At 43.7% G+C, this 18,348-nt stretch overlaps 1 protein-coding gene across 12 annotated transcripts in view; it reads right to left on the reverse strand.

Annotated features, from left to right (window-relative positions):
• The window catches only part of LOC128613895 (centrosome-associated protein CEP250), a 178,226-nt gene that overhangs the window by 120,035 nt on the left and 39,843 nt on the right, over positions 1–18,348 (reverse strand). For 11 of the 12 annotated variants that reach the window (XR_008386954.1, XR_008386956.1, XR_008386955.1 and 8 more), the window contains one exon: positions 5,108–5,194. The exons of the other annotated variant lie outside the window; for it this stretch is intronic. Coding sequence is in view for 8 of the 11 variants with exons in the window: in XM_053635061.1 (XP_053491036.1) it covers positions 5,108–5,182 (75 nt within the window). In the remaining 3 variants the exon portion in view is untranslated. The remainder of the gene's footprint in view (positions 1–5,107; positions 5,195–18,348) is intronic. 12 annotated transcript variants of the gene reach the window in all.

Here is an 18,348-nt window from a genome sequence, read left to right on the forward strand (position 1 = left end):
AAATCCATTCCCAGCAAAGCCTTTTACACGGGCTTATTACGGCGCCTCTCCAGCCTGATTCACCCCGCCATTATTCTGAGGCGAGCTTATTCAGGAGGATAACCGACACTCAGATGCTGGCCACTCAAAGCCAAAGCCGAATAATAAAATTTTGGAACCGTTTCGCCCGAGCCTCGATGGTCACGCTTTAGCTAAAGAGACTCGGTGGTTCCAAGTTCCACGATAAGAGGGCTTTAGGGATCAGCCGGGGTTCCTGACTTCCTTGGTATATTAGGTGCACATGAGCAGAAAGGAAGACGACAACAAGCTCCTTGGCTTCTAAATCGTCACAATCGATGACAAATCTCGCTTTTTAGACGATTTCGTGCAGTATTGACGAGATCTGACAAAAGTTTGCTTTAAGCAGGAAGGGGGGGTGGGGGGACACGACGACACCCCAACAACTGCTGACTGTTGACTTTCATTTATTCACATGACCTGACATTCTTACTATCTATTCCCTCTCCACACATGCACACGCACATACACATGTTATGCATTTTCCAATTATACTGCACTATAATCATATTACACTTTTATAATAGGGATCTGATCCACTTAAGCATCAGAAACTCAGCACAGGACTAGCATGCCATGCGCTGACGTGTAATACAAAAAAACCATCCGGGTTTCATTTCATTAGCAATTCTATGAATTTCCAATTAGGCCGAGGACAAAGAGGAGCTGAGCGTTCGGGTCTTTCATCATCGGAGATGAGTAGCTGCTAGCTCAGGTATTCCAGACCTTTGGTCCGCAGCGATCGACTGGGGGACGGAGCCAAACCCGAGCTCCAGTCCTTACAGCTCCGTTTATTAACGAGGCTAAGGAAGCTGGAGATAATGAAGATAAAAAAAAAAGGAAGAAGTCTTCTCGGATCCAAACCCTCACCTGACTCCCGCAGCCCGACAGCGTTCCACGGACGTGGAACAAAACCAGTGCACTTCTGATTATTTATTTTTAAGCTGTTTTATGATTTGTAAGAAGAATACAGAAAAAAGCCTTTTATGCTCATCCCAGGGGTCCGGCGCTCCTCTTCCCTTCTGAACTTATTAGCATCCTATCTCCCGCTGCCTTCTGGCCAGACTGCATTGCTGGCAACAATATCTCCTCTGGGCAGATATTTTTATTGAAGCTGCCCACATGTGGGAAGAACTTCGCCAAATATTACAAAACGTGCTCGGAAAGAAAAAAAAAAAAAAAAACCCAAAAAAACGCTGACCCCACCTTTAACTTAGCATTGTTCGAGAGCCATGGCATTGTGTAACACAACAGACAGGATTCAATAAACCGTCAGAATAAAAGCTTTAATTTACGAGTCGAACTGAGCCACGATTTCGGTGCCATCGAAATACAACCAATCGTGTAGGTCACGCTGAAAAGACATTCAAGCTGTGAGGAAGTGCGAGCTCGAGAGAAAGCCGCTGGTCTGGAAGGAGAAGGCAGTCTGGCTGAATGATATACAGCACGGGCCACGTGCGAGAGCTGTCCATTAGTTATGGGGTCCCCGTAATGCTCGGGCTCGAGTACATTATTTTCAAATGCATCAGTCAGCTTCGTGCAGCTCAGATAAATTCTAATGCCCCCGATCTGCAATGCATGCTCTCTCGCCGCTGCCATAATACGCTCTGGGTTAGGAGGGCAGGCCGAGAGAGGGGGACGACGACGACGGGGGGGACGTAATTTATTTTTCACTGCGGCCAGTATTCCTCCCATTAGCTTCAAACGTGAGATAAGTTATAGCTTTTAACAAGCACCTTTAGCTGCCCGAGTACGCCGTGCACAATGTGCCAAGTCCAGAGCGAAGAAATGTGGAGGGAGGGAAGTAAGGAAGAGAGAGAGAGAGAGAGAGAGAGAGAGAGAGAGAGAGCGCTAGAGGGCACGGATCATCTCGGAGAGTGCCTCCTGTGTGAAGCCTGGCACGAGAACAAATGCCTGGACTACAGCGACTGCACATCATTACACACCCAGACCCGGCTGCATAACGAGGAGATAATTCTCCTCTTCAGTGCATGCATATTGAAGCACAAGTGCTGTCCGATTCCAGGAAGCGTGTGAGGAAATCTGGACTAGAAATGCCCAGATGGTTTCGGAGAGCACGCACAAACGACGACCTCTGGGAAACAATCGGAGGCCGTGAGCAGTAACCTGCTCTCTCTATCGGAACCGTGAGATTCAGCCCGAGAGATCCACCTTTACCAATCAGATCTTGGGAAGAACTTCCTGTCCTGGGTGCCTGAACTCTGGTGTCGACTAAATCCAGACTCATCACACCACAACCACAGAGAATGTTTAACACCGATGACGGGCCTGCTCTGCTTTAGGCTAACGACTCGACAAAATCTGCTCGCTCTGCGAGGCATAAAGGATTTTTGTCAGTGAGAACTGCTGCTTTCGATCAAACCCCATCTTATTGATAAGTGACTAATTAGCTGTGTGCTTTTATAAGCCGTTCGTTTTGCTCGTTGTGGCTTTAAATAAGCACAATCAATAGCCTCTTTAGTATCCTACCATCATCTAGGACGATAGAGTCCAGACTCATAGCTGAAGGCATCCATCACACGCTAATTAAGCCATTCAGTTAAAAAAATACCATCAGCTTTAGCGCATTTTTTTCCATTTCAGATCACGCTCCTCTATCTCTTCGGAAGACATGAATCAAAAATGAATTTTTTTTTTTTGGTGAGAAATGTTCCACGCCTTTAGCAGCAGTACTTAAGAGGATGAATTCATGTGCGCTCGAGTTAGAGATTTATCCCTCGTGCGCTGCATGCGTGCTTAGTGGTTTGTTTGGTTTTTTTTTTTCCCTGGAAACTGCATACGGGGGATCATGATAGCCTTCGGGATGAACGCAGGATCATGAGCAAGCTGGGTTCAAAAATCATATAGTCTAATGCAGATCAATCATAAAGACGCTTCTCGATAATTTATATGCTCCTGATTGCATAGCTGCTAGCTGGTGTAAGTTATTTAGCTCTCCGCGTAAAGAGTTTATGGTACACATCACTGCCAGGGTGGAGATGATGCGTCATTTTCAGTTCCTTAAGTTCCTCTATATGCTGGAGTGCTTGGGTCTTTTGTTATTTGGTTTCGGTAACCAAAATCAAACGAGTAGAACTCGACTTCAATGCTGCTGACTGAAACGCTTCAGCCTCCAAACAAGCCTAGTCTTTCTGTGACTAATCTGTTTGCCTGAAATGCACTTCAAATGCTATTTCAGACATCTGACCTTGCTGTGACCTTGGCCCTGTTTGGATCTATTGCAAAACCTAATCAGTTCATTTGCTGGTTACAATGATAATTCCATATAAATCCTACAAACATTCAACTGTTTGTTCTTAAGATATCATGCTAATGAGAAGATATCATGCTAATGAGAATGGAGACGATTAGATAATTAGATGGATGGATGGTAAGATGGATGGATAAAACTAGCTGTGTCCTTTAGCTTGAGAGTTCCACTCAAATAAACTCTGCATATGTGAAAGTTTCCGGTCACCTTTGTGCCAGCAAAACAGCTCGGCCCCGTCGAGGCGTGGACTCCACAAGACCTCTGAAGGTGCGCTGTGGTGTCTGGCACCAAGACGTTAGCAGCAGATCCTTTAAGTCCTGTAAGTTGCGAGGTGGGGCTTGCATGGATCGGACTCGTTTGTACAGCACGTCCCACGGACGCTCCACGTGATGTAAAAGAAAACGTGATTCATCAGACCAGGCCGCCTCCTTCCATTGCTCCACGGTCCAGTTCTGATGCTCACGTGCTCATTGTAGGTGCTTTCAGTGGTGGACAGGGGTCAGCATGGGCGCTCTGACCGGTCCGCGGCTACGCAGCCCCGTATGCAGCGAGCTGTGATGCACTCTGTGTCCTGACTCCATTCCATCATAGCCAGCATTAACCTTTATCAATTCGTGCTACTGTAGCTCTTCTGTGGGATCAATGCGTCTTGCATGGCACCCCTGCTACCATTGGTGTGTGAGTGTGTGTGTGAATGAGACAAGGCGCTTTGGAACCGCTAAGGTTAAAAAAGCGCTATATAAGTGCAGACCATTTACCATTTTCCATCAGACCAGACGGGCTAGCCTTCGCTCCCCACGCGCATTCAAGAGCCTTGAGCGGCCATGACCCGTGTCCTTCCTTGGACCACTTTTGGTAGGTACTAACCACCGCATACCGGGAACACCCCACGGGACCTGCAGTTTTTAGCCGCTCTGACCCAGTCGTCTTTCCATCACAGTCTGACCCTCGTCAAAGTCGCTCAGATCCTTACGCTTGCCCGTGTTTCCTGCTTCCAACACGTCAACTTCGAGAACTGACTGTTCACTTGCTGCCTAATAAACATATCCCACCCCTTGCTTCACCGGTCAGTGGTTTTAACGTTATGGCTGATCGGTGTACATCATAACACGCACTGCATACTGTGAAACGTTTTCAAATATCACATGACGTGACGTTTTTGCGATTTCGCCAACCTAAGTCTTAGAAACGCTTCGATGCTTATAAAATACAGCTTTCCAGCTTTTCAGTATAAAAATCTCAAGCAAATGACAGCGATTCTTTTTCCGAACGAGTAGGCATCTGTTCGGAAGTGGTTCCACTGATGTAACGTGATTTGACATGTTGTGGGTGAAAAAAAAAAGAATCAAAATTCTAAACAAATCCTGATTTAATCGGCCATTTTGAATCGTTTGTTTTCTCACGATTGCCAGTGCGTCAGTATCTATATTAAGTTGAATTCACTCTTGATCTCTACTGCTGTTATTTCTTTATTATTTACTATTATTTATGTATGTCTATAGCCTAAATTATGATTTATTAACCCTTTATAGATCATTTATTTTGTTTTGTTTTTTTTACTTGATTTCCTCAACATTCTCGGAAGCTTGTTGCTGCTTAATAACATATATTTTTCGGGTAGAAAATTAGGCGCTATTTATTTAATTGCGCCCAATTGTTGTAAACGACATCAATTCTTTTTGTCCTCCATCATGCTTTCTTCTTGAGGCAGGTGGTACTCTAGCCCCCAGTCAGCAGCAGCTCCTGTGTTCAGCTGTAGCAATGTCATGTGGTAATTACCTTCATTTTTGCTTCTTGTTCAGACAGAGAAAGTTTTCTAAGCTGCTGGAGCAAGTCATCTTGACAAGTCTCCATCCTCCGAGCGTGCTGCAAAGGGAAAAAGAAAAGCCAACAAAGAGGTAGGAAGTGGAGAAAGAAACGTCACATGAATAAGGAATATGCTGTTGTAGGAAAATAATCAATGATCGGGTGATGCCCAGAAGTTGATTATATTCCTATAACGGCGTGTCCTGAAGTGTTTTATTCTTCTTATACCACGGTGATTTTTCGATTGGTACAATTTTTTTTCCCCTTAAATTTATTATACAAAGAAATGCGGTACTTGTTATCCATTTATAGTTACATTTCACGACAGGTCGACGAGACAGCTCGGTTCCTGTTATTACTCGCCCTTTTTTTCTCGTCGTGATACGGGCGCAAACTTATTGTTCCAAACAGCTGACACTGGAGACTCCTTCCGAAACACTAAACAGTCATCTCCTTTACAGAAGGATCCGTCATATCGACGAAAACACTTTTGGAATCTGTCTAAGTGGCGCGGCAGTGAACGTCGTGTGAATGAGCTGTTACTATAAAAAAAACCGTGAAGTATGAATATAACCCTGATCTGCAGCTGCACTACTGTCAAAGCTGCTGTTAAAGACAAATTATTCAACACCTTCTGAACAATCAGATTTGACAAATGAACAGCGCCGTGGTATAAAGAGGATTCATCAAGGATTGTGAGAGCTTGCGTTGTGGAACGCCCCATATGATGATCTCAAAATGTCTCTTTTTTTTGTATTTACCCTGCATAAAAATATCTTTATAGACTTTAAAGTCAAGTGACATGCTGAATGAGCTCACAGATTGAAAGTGAGTAAGTGAGTGACACAGAGAGAGAGAGAGAGAGAGGCAGTAGCCCATCACTGTTCAGGCTTCAGGGATAAAGCACATGATAAGTGGACCAGCCCGGGACGAGTAAACAAATCAATCATGTGTGATAAGTGCTTGAGCTTTATCAGGGCTGGCCAAAGCATGCCACACTGCCTCTCCAAGCCGAGCATGGAATACTAACGGCAAGCCGAGCGGCAACGCGGCTCTCGTGGTAAAGCCGTAAAACTCGCCTACAGTACGAGTGACTTTAACGTGTCTTTTGCATGGCTGAGGTTTGACAGTCTGGTGTTGAAACAAACTCCGGTCAAGTGTCACGAGGCGGCAACAATACAAAACATTTCACATACACGCTACAGCCAAAAGTATGTGGACACTTGTAACGTGACATCTCTGTAATATGTGGTTCTTCCCCAAGCTGGAAGCGCAGAACTGTACAGAATGTCACTGAACCTGTTCCAGCATGACGATGCCCCTGTGGACAAAGTGAGCTCCATGACGACATGGTGTGTAAAGTTTGGAGTGGAAGAACTGGAGTACCGCGCACAAAGCCTTGACCACCTCTGGATGAACAGGAATGCCGACTGCACGCCAAGCCTCCTTCATCATCAGAACACATATCCCCAAAATCTAGTAGAAAGCCTTCCCAGAAGAGTGGAGACTATTATAACGGCAAAGGGGAAGAAATCTGGAACAGATGCGCATGATGGTCAGGTGTCCACAAACTTTTGGCCATATAGTATATCAGGGTTCTCGAACATTTTGCATCCGGGGAACTCTTTAAGATAAATTCCCTGAGCTTCCCACTCAGAACTGTGTGCTTTAGGTGTTGAGAGTCAGGGATCAGGCCCAAACAGTACCAGTGCCAGGTCCAATCTACAGTAATAACACGCTGATCACTTTCTCATCCTTGTGCATTTTATACAAACAGCAGCAATGCTATTTTTTACTTTATTTTCCTTTGGTTTATTCCTCTGCAAGTTCACGACCTTGTTTAAAATGTAACAAATGTCAATATCACGCTACAGAGGAATACGTGTCAGAATGAATTTATTTATTTATTTATTTATTTTTACAAAAAGGAAAAACAAGCACAGATCAGTCTGTATACGTTTTAGAGCAGAGGTCGTCAAGTGGCAAGCTGCGGTCTGGATTCGGACGCAGAGGATCAAACCAAGCACTCGGAAATTATGTGGTTGGGGGGGGGGGCTTTCAGCGTTAACAGATAACTACAGCGCTAGTGCTCTCTGTTTTGACTTTTAATACAACACTGCAGGCTGTGCAACAAAAATGATCATTTAATGTATTTATCGTTTCATATGGATGGCTGTAAAAAAAAAAAAAAAAGAATTTGCAACAAATGTGAGAATATTATTTAAAGCGCACCTATTATGGTTTTGAAACGTGCCTAATTTTGTCTTAAAGGTCTCGTACGATAGATTTACGTGCATCCGAGGTCAAAAAACACTTTAACGTGCTCATAATTTAAACCGCAGCATTACCTCCCCTCCCCCCCCCCCAGTGTCACAAACGACTCGTTAAATGATTCGTTCTAAAGGATTCGTTCTAAACTCCTCCTTTCGGAGAGCAGACTCTGATCTGATTGGTCTACCGCTGTCAGCGTGTTTCAAAAAGGAAACGCCCACTACCGTAACGAGTTTCAGCTCCGTCAGTCAGCGAGCGGCCGATGAAGACGAGAGGCGGGGCTTTTTTATTACAAACCGACGTAGGTTACTACAGGAAGTAAAGTCCGGAATCACTACCGAGTCGTTTCAGCTGTTGATTCAGAATCGATTCCTCCTTTTGGGAGTCGATAACTCCGTCTGTCGTGCGCTTTGATTCGTGAAACTTTGCAGACTTTTTTTTTACATTCACAAACAGCGCCATATATATAACACACTACATGAACGGTAATATTTGAAAAACCGTCATAGGTGCACTTTAAATACAAGGAACACAATGATTCCGGATAGCAAACAACATTTTAAAAAAGGACCCATCTCTTCAGAAAAGCAACTCTGACAATGAAAGGAGACCACAATGAGTTTAAAACGTATTAAACAGGTGTGTATAAGAATCTTTCACCATTCAAACTGAGAAAGAATAAATGAATAGTAGCAGATGGAAAGAAAAAATAGGTTAAAAAAAATATAAAAAATACTCCAACTTTAAAAAAACTATCAATACGATTTATTTATAGAGCGCTTTTTAATAACTCGCCCACAAATAACAGCTAATATGTTGATATTTTTTTAGTTTGAGTCTGAGATAAACATTATTTTATAAGACACAGTGCTCTCGGTGCTAATAAAGCTCAATAACAAATCCACTAAAGTACTTGAGAGAATAACCTCAGGCTTGGTTGGTTGTTTTTTTTTGTTTTTTTTTTGGTTTAAGAACTGCTTAAGAGGTTGAGGGTCAATCCGATCAAAAGGCAACATTTTCCCCGCACGTCGATGAGCGCCTGTGTTTTTTTTTTTTAAAGCCACTGGTGATTAAATTTGCATTTCTCCATCACTTTACACTATTAACGCCTTGAGGAAAGGATTTTCAAAGGCTTAAAACAGATCCCGATTGACTACCACGATCAAATGGACGGGAATCCATACAAAATGGAGAGTTAATTAAAATGAACCGCCTAAATCGCTACCAGAACTCATCGCATGGCTGATGTACTTCCACCGTACATGTACACACGTTTTAATTAGCGCCGTGTGTTCTAAGCACGGAGAATATGTACTTCTGAATGAAAATTAATACGAGAAAGAAAAAAAAAAGAAAAAAATCAAACGTTCCTATGAAAATATTTTAACCTTCAAAATCGATCTGTACTTAAATTCACAATATGAAGTGGTTTTGGATTAAAGACATTTTGATTAAAGCGGCCATTTCGATGGTTCGTTTCACTTTCGGAATCCATTTCAGGACATCACGTGGTAGTTATATAAAAATATGACTCTAGGATGAAGTGGGTTTATTCTGAGGTTTTGGTGGTGCGATTCATTTGATCGGGCTTCCAGTCGGAAACCTGATTTTAGATTTAAATAATAATAATAATAATAATAATAATTCTGTTTTTGAGGTTTTATTGGATATTCGTCAAATAGTCTCAGATTCCACACTACATCAAACGGTCAGCTCTGAAACGGTCATTCAGAAGCAAATTTCACGCCTCATCCTGCATTTTTTCCTTTTTTACCACAAGTTGCTTTAAAAAAAAGGCTTAAATGAACAAACGTGGGTTCTCAAAGCAAAACAAAGCTCCTAGATGTGTTTTTTTTCCATCACCCCCCTTCCCCCCCAAGCAAAACATCTTTAGAGAGTGACACTGTGCACTTTTTTTTTTTTTTTAGCATCTCCTGACCAATCAGAGTGCAGCTCTGAGCACAGGTCGGAAAATCCAAGATGGAGGAAAGCGGCCGTAGAGAAAAAAATAAAATAAATAATAATAATAATAATAATAATATGTTTTTTTCAATCATAGGGAGTGAAAACGTCGACCGAAAAACAAACAGAAATTTTCATTGAACGTTTTTCGAAAACGTTTACAAAATCAGTGAAAATGTGGAAAAATAAAAGTTATTAACTGGTTAAGCACTTCTCCTTGTGCTTCCTGTCCAGAGTCCATCACTTCCTGCCTGGCTACAGGAAGACGTGATGTTACGTAGCCGCTGTAGCCGGGTTTCCGGAAGATGGCGTGACGGCAGGAAAATACGTATAGAAAATATTTTCCTATGATCGTGCAAGCAGCAAGATCACACTCCGGGATAGAAGGATGGTCAGAAAATGTTAAAACTCATAAAAAAAAAAAACCAATTTTTGTTTTTATTTATACTCTAGGCTTCCTGTAAGCAGAGTAGGCCATCATGTGTAAAGACTGTCATTAACCGAAAGTTTAGACCTAAACAACGGGAATAAAACGCTGGAGCGGGAATGCAAAAACACGGTTCGTGTTCGGATCGATATGAAAAATAAATGGTTTACGACGAGTGACTTCGTTGTGGATATGTTAGCGTTAAAACTCCAGATAAACATCAACTTTACCTCACTGTTAAGTCTCGTTTCTTTTCAAGAATATTTCCAGTCTCATCGTCGTGTACCCTTCTAGTTCTTCCCCTACATCTCTACTTCATGTCACTTCCACTGTTATCTTCGTCATGTTTTGGCCGTGTACATCTACATGTTTATGTATGTATGTATTGATTGATTGATTTATTTATTAGTTGTTGTCTTCGGTGTTTTTCGTATTGATCTTGACTCGACACGGTTGTCTAAACGTTGTCTAGTTTCAGAAGGAACTTTACGTCGGAAAATTGACTTCGTGTTTATGACTATTGTTGATGGTCATAAACACCAGCTAGTCGATCTGTACTAGACAGGCCTCAATGGTAGTAGTGCTGTTACGGTTACTATGCGTGAGTCACGTGATCGTCCACGTTAGCGGGAAAAGTATTCCGGTCAGCGCGTTTTCCTTAAAAAATAAAATAAAATAAAAAGCTCATGTGGCAGCAGCGGAATACTGTACGATCGGGAACAATCCCTCTCGACATCGCCGAGTGCTTCGTGAAGACGTCACGGCTCACTGATTTGACAAAAATACTAAAAAAAAAAAATTGCTACTTCTTAGAATTTTTCTCCAGTATGTGGATGAGATTTGCTTGTGCGTGGTTTTTTTTTTTTTTAAAGCAAAAATGCATCGCGATCGACATTTAAATGGGGGATATCACACCGCTCTGCCGCCTTGCCTGACCCTCGATCGGTAATTAAAAGGCGAGTAACGGGTCAGGTTAAACACAACAGGAAATCATCGACTAGTTAGCTACTACTCGACTAGATCACGGCCCGAGAGGTAACGGGTATAACATTACGTCGAGCGAGGAATCTGATCTCGTGTTACGTAACAACATGGATTCGTTTTTTTTCAGGCGTGTAAAACTGTACAATCAATCCACAACTGATGCTGAAAAACAAACACAAACAATAAAAACGATGCATTTTATCCTATAGCTTAAGTACAGTAATACTTCTACAATATTCCGGACACGTTTCCATGCGTCTGGTAGAACAATAGAACGCTTCAAATTTGCAAAAAGCCGAGAAACGCTACGTGAATTCTCTCTCTTCAGTCTCTTCTTTTTATTTGTTTGTTTATTTATTTATTTTTTGCTGACTCAAATCAAACTAATCGATGACACAGCATTTATACAACTCACTCACCTTCTCTTTTTCTGCATCGTTATCATTTTTCCCCACCTTGTGCTTTGGGTTTATCATCAAAAGAATGCGTAAATATATATACATATATATATATATATATATAACAATTCAATAAAAAATTAAATAAACCCTGTTGAGGTATTTTAAGGTTTTAATCTTCTTTTCTCAGATGAAGTATAATTAAAGACACTTCATTCCCTTTGGTTTGTCATTACCATCGTGACATTTAAAAAAATAAATAAATAAATATAAAAAAAGAGAGAGAGAGAGAGAGAGAGAGAGAGAGAGAGAGAGAGAGAGAGAAAATGATGCACGGACACACAATAAACAGATTAATTAAACTGAACACAAGTCACGGTGCTCTTTTAAACGCACCGACGTGCATATTTTCACTAAAGATCCCCTAACACGTCAAGCACTCTTCTGGAAAGGGAAATGACTGGATGCCATTAATTACACGTGACACTTTTTCCCCCCGACAAAAAAAAAAAAAAACACTGAATACACGAATACGAGGTTATAATCTTCGACGCAGACGTCCATAGTCTCGGCGAAACCCCGTCGGTATGCAAATGAGGAGCACGATATTGTCTTTGGATAATTCAGATGATGGTTTGAGGACGATTCAAATTTTTTGTCAAAAAGTAATTACAAAAAAAAAAAAAGAAAAGAAAAGAGGCACGGCTTCAAATCACTCCGCAACACGACGAATGAATTCGCATCTCGAAACGAAATTAGGCGGACGCGAGATAATGACATGGGCTCTGCGATTAAGGGGAGGTTTTAGCGAGATCTGCAAGAGAGATGAAGCTAGAACAACATGAGGAGACAAAAATAATAATAATAATAATAATAATAATAATAATAATAATAATAATAAAACCACAGTCCTGCTCTGAAAGTCTGTAGCTCGAAAATCAAAAATCCTTTCAACAGCAGTCTGAAGTCCATGCGCTGGCATGAATAGTTCCTGAACCCTTTCTTCTCTCAAGCACACTAGGTAAAGTGATAGCCATCGAGCTTGGAGATTTCACGCATGACATCGGTACCCTGAAGAAGCGAGCAGGTGAGTCCGGCATCATCGATGGCAATCCTGTCTGACGACGGGATGACGGACGAAATATCTCCGTCGGCGCCAAAAAGCGCAAGACGTCAACAGGACCGACTCTTTTCACGAAAGAGGCCTTGAGGATGCAAACATTTAAAAAGAATAAAATACATAAAAATCAACGGATGTAGAAAGGCAGCGAGAAACCTCCTTTTTCTCCCTTCACGACATCATCTGTGCCTGCTTTGTCTCAAACAGTGTGTCACATTAAGCGGAGATCAAGTATGCAAAAGAGCCAGGCGATTATAATAAGCCACGTAGCAGGAGGAAGGAAGGAGGAGTGCAGATGGGAGAGGCGGCATGACGTGACCGGGATCCTGGAACGCCGCATGATGCAGGAGTGCAGGTCAGGCGGGCACGCTGGCATTCCCGGGTGCTGAAGGAGTGTATACAGACACACACATGCCTTTACATTCCCCGATGAAGCTGGCGCTCTCTCTCTCTCTCCCCACCTCTCTCTCATGCTCAGTCTTCCTCTCCTCCTCTCTCTCTCTCTCTCTCTCTCGAGCACCAGACTGCAATGCTAAACCAACATCGGCATCGACGGCGGTACGGGAAAACGCAAAAGGATGCCCGTTTTTCCAGAGGGGCACACACGCTGAGCCGAGCGGGCAAAGTCGGCAGAGCAGGGCGGAAGACCGCTTAAACCTTCCCCCAGAATGAAAATTAGGAGGAGGAGGAGGGATGGTGCTTGACGGCATTTTAAATTAGCGAACCCCAATTTCCTTTGGCGGCGGTCGTAGTGGTGTTAATTAATTTGTCTCGCCGCTTTTGTTTTCGAAAATTAGCTTCTGCCACGCCGTCCTTTGAAAAGGAGGAATTATGTGCCCTCTTTTCCGCATTCCCCTCCTCCTGGCCCCCATGTGCTCCTCATCCTGTCCCCCAGCATCCTTTCTGAGAATACGGCGTGTGCTTGAATATATATATATTTGTATAGGAATGGAGGTACGGTGCGTACAAGTCATCCGTGCCAGCCTGAACAGGAGGAGGAGAAAAAGCACAAAAAACACGAAAGAAAAAAAAAAAAAAAAAAGAAAGAACGAACGAAAAAAAGAAAAATCCCTCTTCGTAAGTTATGGGAACACTCAGGGACAGACGCAGGCACTCATAAATTATACGCTTCATTTGCATATTCCTGGCATAAGACATTATGCAAATAGTAGTCCATTTGCATAATGGATTCCTCTTGTTGCCTCAGTTGGCTTGTGCTCGTTTTTATTTAATAATAATAATAATAAAAAAGGGGACGCGGAAAGAACTGAATCGAATTGAACTCCACAGAGTCAGGTGCCAGCGCCCTGAACGCACTTGCTGCTGCTGCCAGAATTCCTTGACTCGAAGCAGCACGGGACAAAAGTGACCAATGAGGGGTGGGAGGGGGTATGAATTTCCCCCCTAAAATGGCTATAATCTTATAATATTTTATATCATCAGCTGGTTCAGAAGAGCGGAGAGTGCATGTGGACAGGGTGCATGCGCGTGATTGCGGTCTTCGCTCTTAATGAATCTGTACTACTTTTCAAATTTGTGTGTGTGCGGCTGCCAGACTAATTAACGGCAGTTGGCAGACTCGTTCTGGGCGGGGGAGCGGGGGAGGGGTGTGGGGGAGAGCGGGTTGGTTCGTTATTAAATAATTAAAAGCAGCTCGGTTTCTCGTTTTTAACAAAACGCTCCAAACGGCACGTGCAACACACACACACACGCACACACGCACGCACCGAAAATAATAATAAACACGGAAAACCCGAAAGCGGCGTGTGCGTGATGATCATTTAATCAGTGCGGCAAATTCGAGCTAATTCACAGAACGGCATCGAGCGAGCGCTAATCACGGAAGACAAAAGATAATTACGACGAAGACGTATGCAGCACTCTTACTGCGGTAACCCTGCAACCATGCCTAAACTTTTTCCTCATAAAGGGAACATCAGAGGACTGCAGAAATTGTAAAAGGTGCATAAATATAATGTATATACATATAAAAAAACTTTTACACCAGGCATAGAGTTGATGTGAATTTAAAATGTGTGAAAGAGTGTGTGGCGAAACAGAAAGACAGGAATGATGGGAGGGGGGGAAAAAGAAGGCGGAGATGGGTGGATTGAGGGGGGAAAAAAAAAAAAATAGAGAGGTGGTGGGAGGTGGTAGCAAGGAGGACTTTTGATTATTTATAACGAAATGCCATTGCAACATCTTGCGGAGAGATCAGACAGCAAAACGTGAATTGCAATCAGCTCCAGTCCGGTAAGCTCCTTCCCAGGGTGCACTCCTCACTCCTCCACTAGCACGGGGACGTTGGCAGCAGGAAGGTTCTGCCACTCCGCCAGCGCCAAGTGCAGGAGAGGGCAAAGCAAGCCGGACACGTGGGCGATGCCAGGCTAAAGAGGAAGGGAGGGGTTAAGAGCAGAAAAAGCTGGTGGAGCGACGTTATGCGCAATTCAGCTTTTAGAATCAATTAACCCCGTATGTTAATTAATGTCAAGCTTATAGAACAAAAAGGGGTGGGTGTGTCTATGTGTATGTGTGTTGGGGGGGGTGATTAGAGGAAGAGCTGAAAATAGCAAAAGGGGCGGGTGCGAATAAAAAAAAAAAAAAAAAAAAAACGGAGAAAAGACAGAGAGGAGAGGGGGTGGGTAAGCAAGAGAAACAAGCAGCGAATGTGGATGGCAGGGAAAAAAGCTGGCACGGTGCCATCCATTCACAAGTAGCGCCAAGGCGGACTGGCATTCGTGCGCAGATAGTAGGCGGGTAAATGTACCCAAAAAAGGGACCAGCGTCAGTTGGCTCAAACTGTCAAACGAGCAAGTTTTTTTTTTTTGTGGTCGTGGTTGGTATATGGCCATAAATATATATAAGACATATGGGGGCTTTTGAGTGGGAAGTGCAATCTCTGATCAAAAAAAAAGACGACGAACCCATCTGCCGGGCATGGTTACTACGGGACTACAGACGTCTAGAACAGAACTGAAGTACGGGTACCGGTACAGGTCGAGAAACTTGACTGGCACTTCGGCGTAGAGACGAATCATCACACTTCTCAAAGCAATGCCACGGTACACGATGCCAACTGCGAAGGATACAAAGACTGGAGGAGAGAACGATGACGGATAAAGTCGCTGTGGTGGCGCTGTCCGGAGAGTGGCAAAGGGGGTGGGACGTAAGGAAGCACCTCCCTCAGTTTTCCTCTCTCAGAGCTATTGCCTGTGCCAGGCGGGCAGCTAGGCAGTAGACACCATGCCAACGTCCCTGTTGGCAGCTGTAGTGCAGCTGCAGAAGGCAGGGCGGCTTTGTGCGGCATCTTCTCCAGAGACTCTGTTGTTCAGAATCGCGCCGACATTTTGTTTTCGAATTATGCCATGGCACAGGGCCAACGCGATACCCATGTTGACTGAATGGGATGGCAGGCAGATTGCTGTGGCATCTGTCGCGGAAAGACGGGAAAGCGGTGGGAACGGTAAACGAAGATCTCGTGCCCGTCGCGGGTCGGTTGTTGAAGATAAGGAGAATCAAGAACAAACAAAGACATTAGAATGCCGTCGTTGACTAATTAAACACACAAAAGTTTACGCTGGTAATTAGCGTGACGGACTCAATGAAAGGAACGCCAAAAAAAAAAAATTACGGGGGGAACAAAAAAAAAAAAAAGCTGCAAGCTGGTATTTAGAAGAGGTGGGTTGTGATGCTGGTTCCTTTTCTGTGCCAAACCCCTCCTTTTCTTTAACCACAGTATTTTTCTCCTCACAAAGTACCACCTCGACAAGCCGCCTGCCACTCACCACTGCGATGAGGAATGTCTACCATGGGCAATGCTGCTGCAGATCCTGCCAATCTGCCAATCGCTTGCTTGCAGCAAGAGGAGGGACCAAGAAAGGACCTGAGGGACTGTGCCAAGGGCAAGAGCAGCTGTTTACAAAAGCCACATAAAAAGGAAAGAAAGAGAATCAGCAAACACGGGGATGCATACTAATGAACCGCCACATAAAATTATAATCAGGTCGACAGACGGGGATTAATTTATGCTCTTCGCTCTTAACGAACCGTTAATTATTCTCGATTCGTTAAAAAGAGAAAGAAAAAAAAAAAATCGCGTTCGATCCGTTCCACGGCTGCGGATTTCGCTCGGTCAAGATCAACTTTTTAAACGCGAGGGGGGAAAAAGGTGGACGAAAACAAACCGAAAGCACGAAACTCTACCTTAACAGCAAGCAAAGCTACAGTATGACAGAGAGGTAGGCATGCAAAGCAGGGCAAGCAGGCATGTGTGTGTGAGAGTGCGTGTGTGAGTGTGTGTGTGTGTGTGTGTGTGTGTGTGTGTGTGTGTGTGTGTGTGTGTGAGTGATTTATCTACATTCACAGCAATCACCAGGGAGATGAATGGCTCATGCAGTAGACTCTGGACACCGTCAAGTAGCATGGGAAGACGAGGGGGATGGCACAACAGCCAACAGCTGAGACAACAGCTGAGCAAGAACTTGGTGGAGGGGGCACAGAAGGCAGAGGGACAAGCCTGCAGCCACAATGCCAGACACTTAATGGAGGCAGAATCCGCCCCGCCAACCTGCCTGTAACTCCGCCAAACAGCGCAGGGGGGCTGTGGGAACATTTTCAGCACCCTAATTTTGCCCCCACCTTGCCACCCAAAGAAGAAACTGCCAAACTCCTCCCTGCTTTTGTTTTTGTTTCGGGTTTACCGTCTGACACAGATGTGACGAAGACAGTACCAACTGTTTGTTCGTGCCGGGATCGGTACCTCTTGGGTTCGGGGAGCGCTTCCACGGTTCTCGCAAAGAAAAAAAAAAAAAAAAAAAAAAAAAAAAAGGCTACGGGCACGGGGCACCGAGCCAAGGATGGGCGCCGCCGGAACGACAAAGATCGGATCGTATCGTTAAATACATTTTCATTTGTTAAAACGCGGCGCATCAATTAAAACCGGAATTAGCATGGGGGATGGAGCGTCATCAACTTATGGTAACCACGAATGGATAAACCAAACTTTTCCTTACAGTTCTTCGTCCTCTTGCATTTTTCTATTTTTTTTTGTTGGATGAGGGGCATGACTGTGGAATATGAATAATTGAAGAAGTCATCCAAAGGGAGGGATTATAAGATCTTTGTGCTTCCTACACTGCCTTGGCATAACCTTCAAAATGACACAGCCAAGGCTGCCACCAGGATGGGCTTGGCAAATGCTGGCATCTTTGAAGGGGATCTCGGCCACGATTGCTTATTAAGCATTCGTTATACGCGTTCGTTAATTGCTTTAAGCTTTAATTCGTCGTGGTTCCGTGGTTTACTTCTTTCTCTTTTTTTTTTCCCGCGGAATATACGTGGATATTGCGGCCATTTGGAGCTAATGAGGTTTTGAGGATCTACCTATTTTAATTCCCCTAGGATGTTAATTGCGCCTTGTCTTCATTATGCAAATGGATTACAAAAAAAAAAAAAAAAGAAGAAGAAGAAGAAAAAAAAATGACTGCTAATACAGACAAGGAGGTGGAGAGAGGGGGAGAGAGAGAGAGAGAGAGAGAGAGAGAGAGAGAGGGGGAGACATGGGGAGACAGGAAGAAAAGAAAGGGAGAATATTTTCCTTCCCCTCTCCATAAGCCAGCATTCACATAATACCACAGTACATGCAAACAAGCAGAGAAAAGCTACTGCAATGCTTGGCAAGGCTAGTCTCTTCCAAGTCCTTCCCTGGAAATCCTTGTCTGTCTCTCCTCTTTCCCTGCTCACTGCAGCCACATCCTTCACATGCCAAGGATCGCAGCTTGAACTGTATGTGGATCTTACAAAACACGGCCAAGAGAAACCCTGCTTGGAATTTAATTTCTCGCGATTGGATATTACCATCGTTATTAAAATGACGAGTCCTCGGGTGTTATTAGTGTTGAGATTTTTGATACAGTGTGGTGTCGTTTGACGGGCAAAGCGGAACGGAGAAAAGACAACAAGACTGTGGATGGGGACCGGGCTAATGTCCTCTCTGCTTAATCATCGTACAGCAGAATGGTTTTATGCATATTTCATTTGCATATCATTAAAT

The sequence above is a fragment of the Ictalurus furcatus genome, chromosome 10 (genome assembly GCF_023375685.1).
Source record: "Ictalurus furcatus strain D&B chromosome 10, Billie_1.0, whole genome shotgun sequence".
In the NCBI taxonomy this organism is placed as follows: domain Eukaryota; kingdom Metazoa; phylum Chordata; class Actinopteri; order Siluriformes; family Ictaluridae; genus Ictalurus; species Ictalurus furcatus.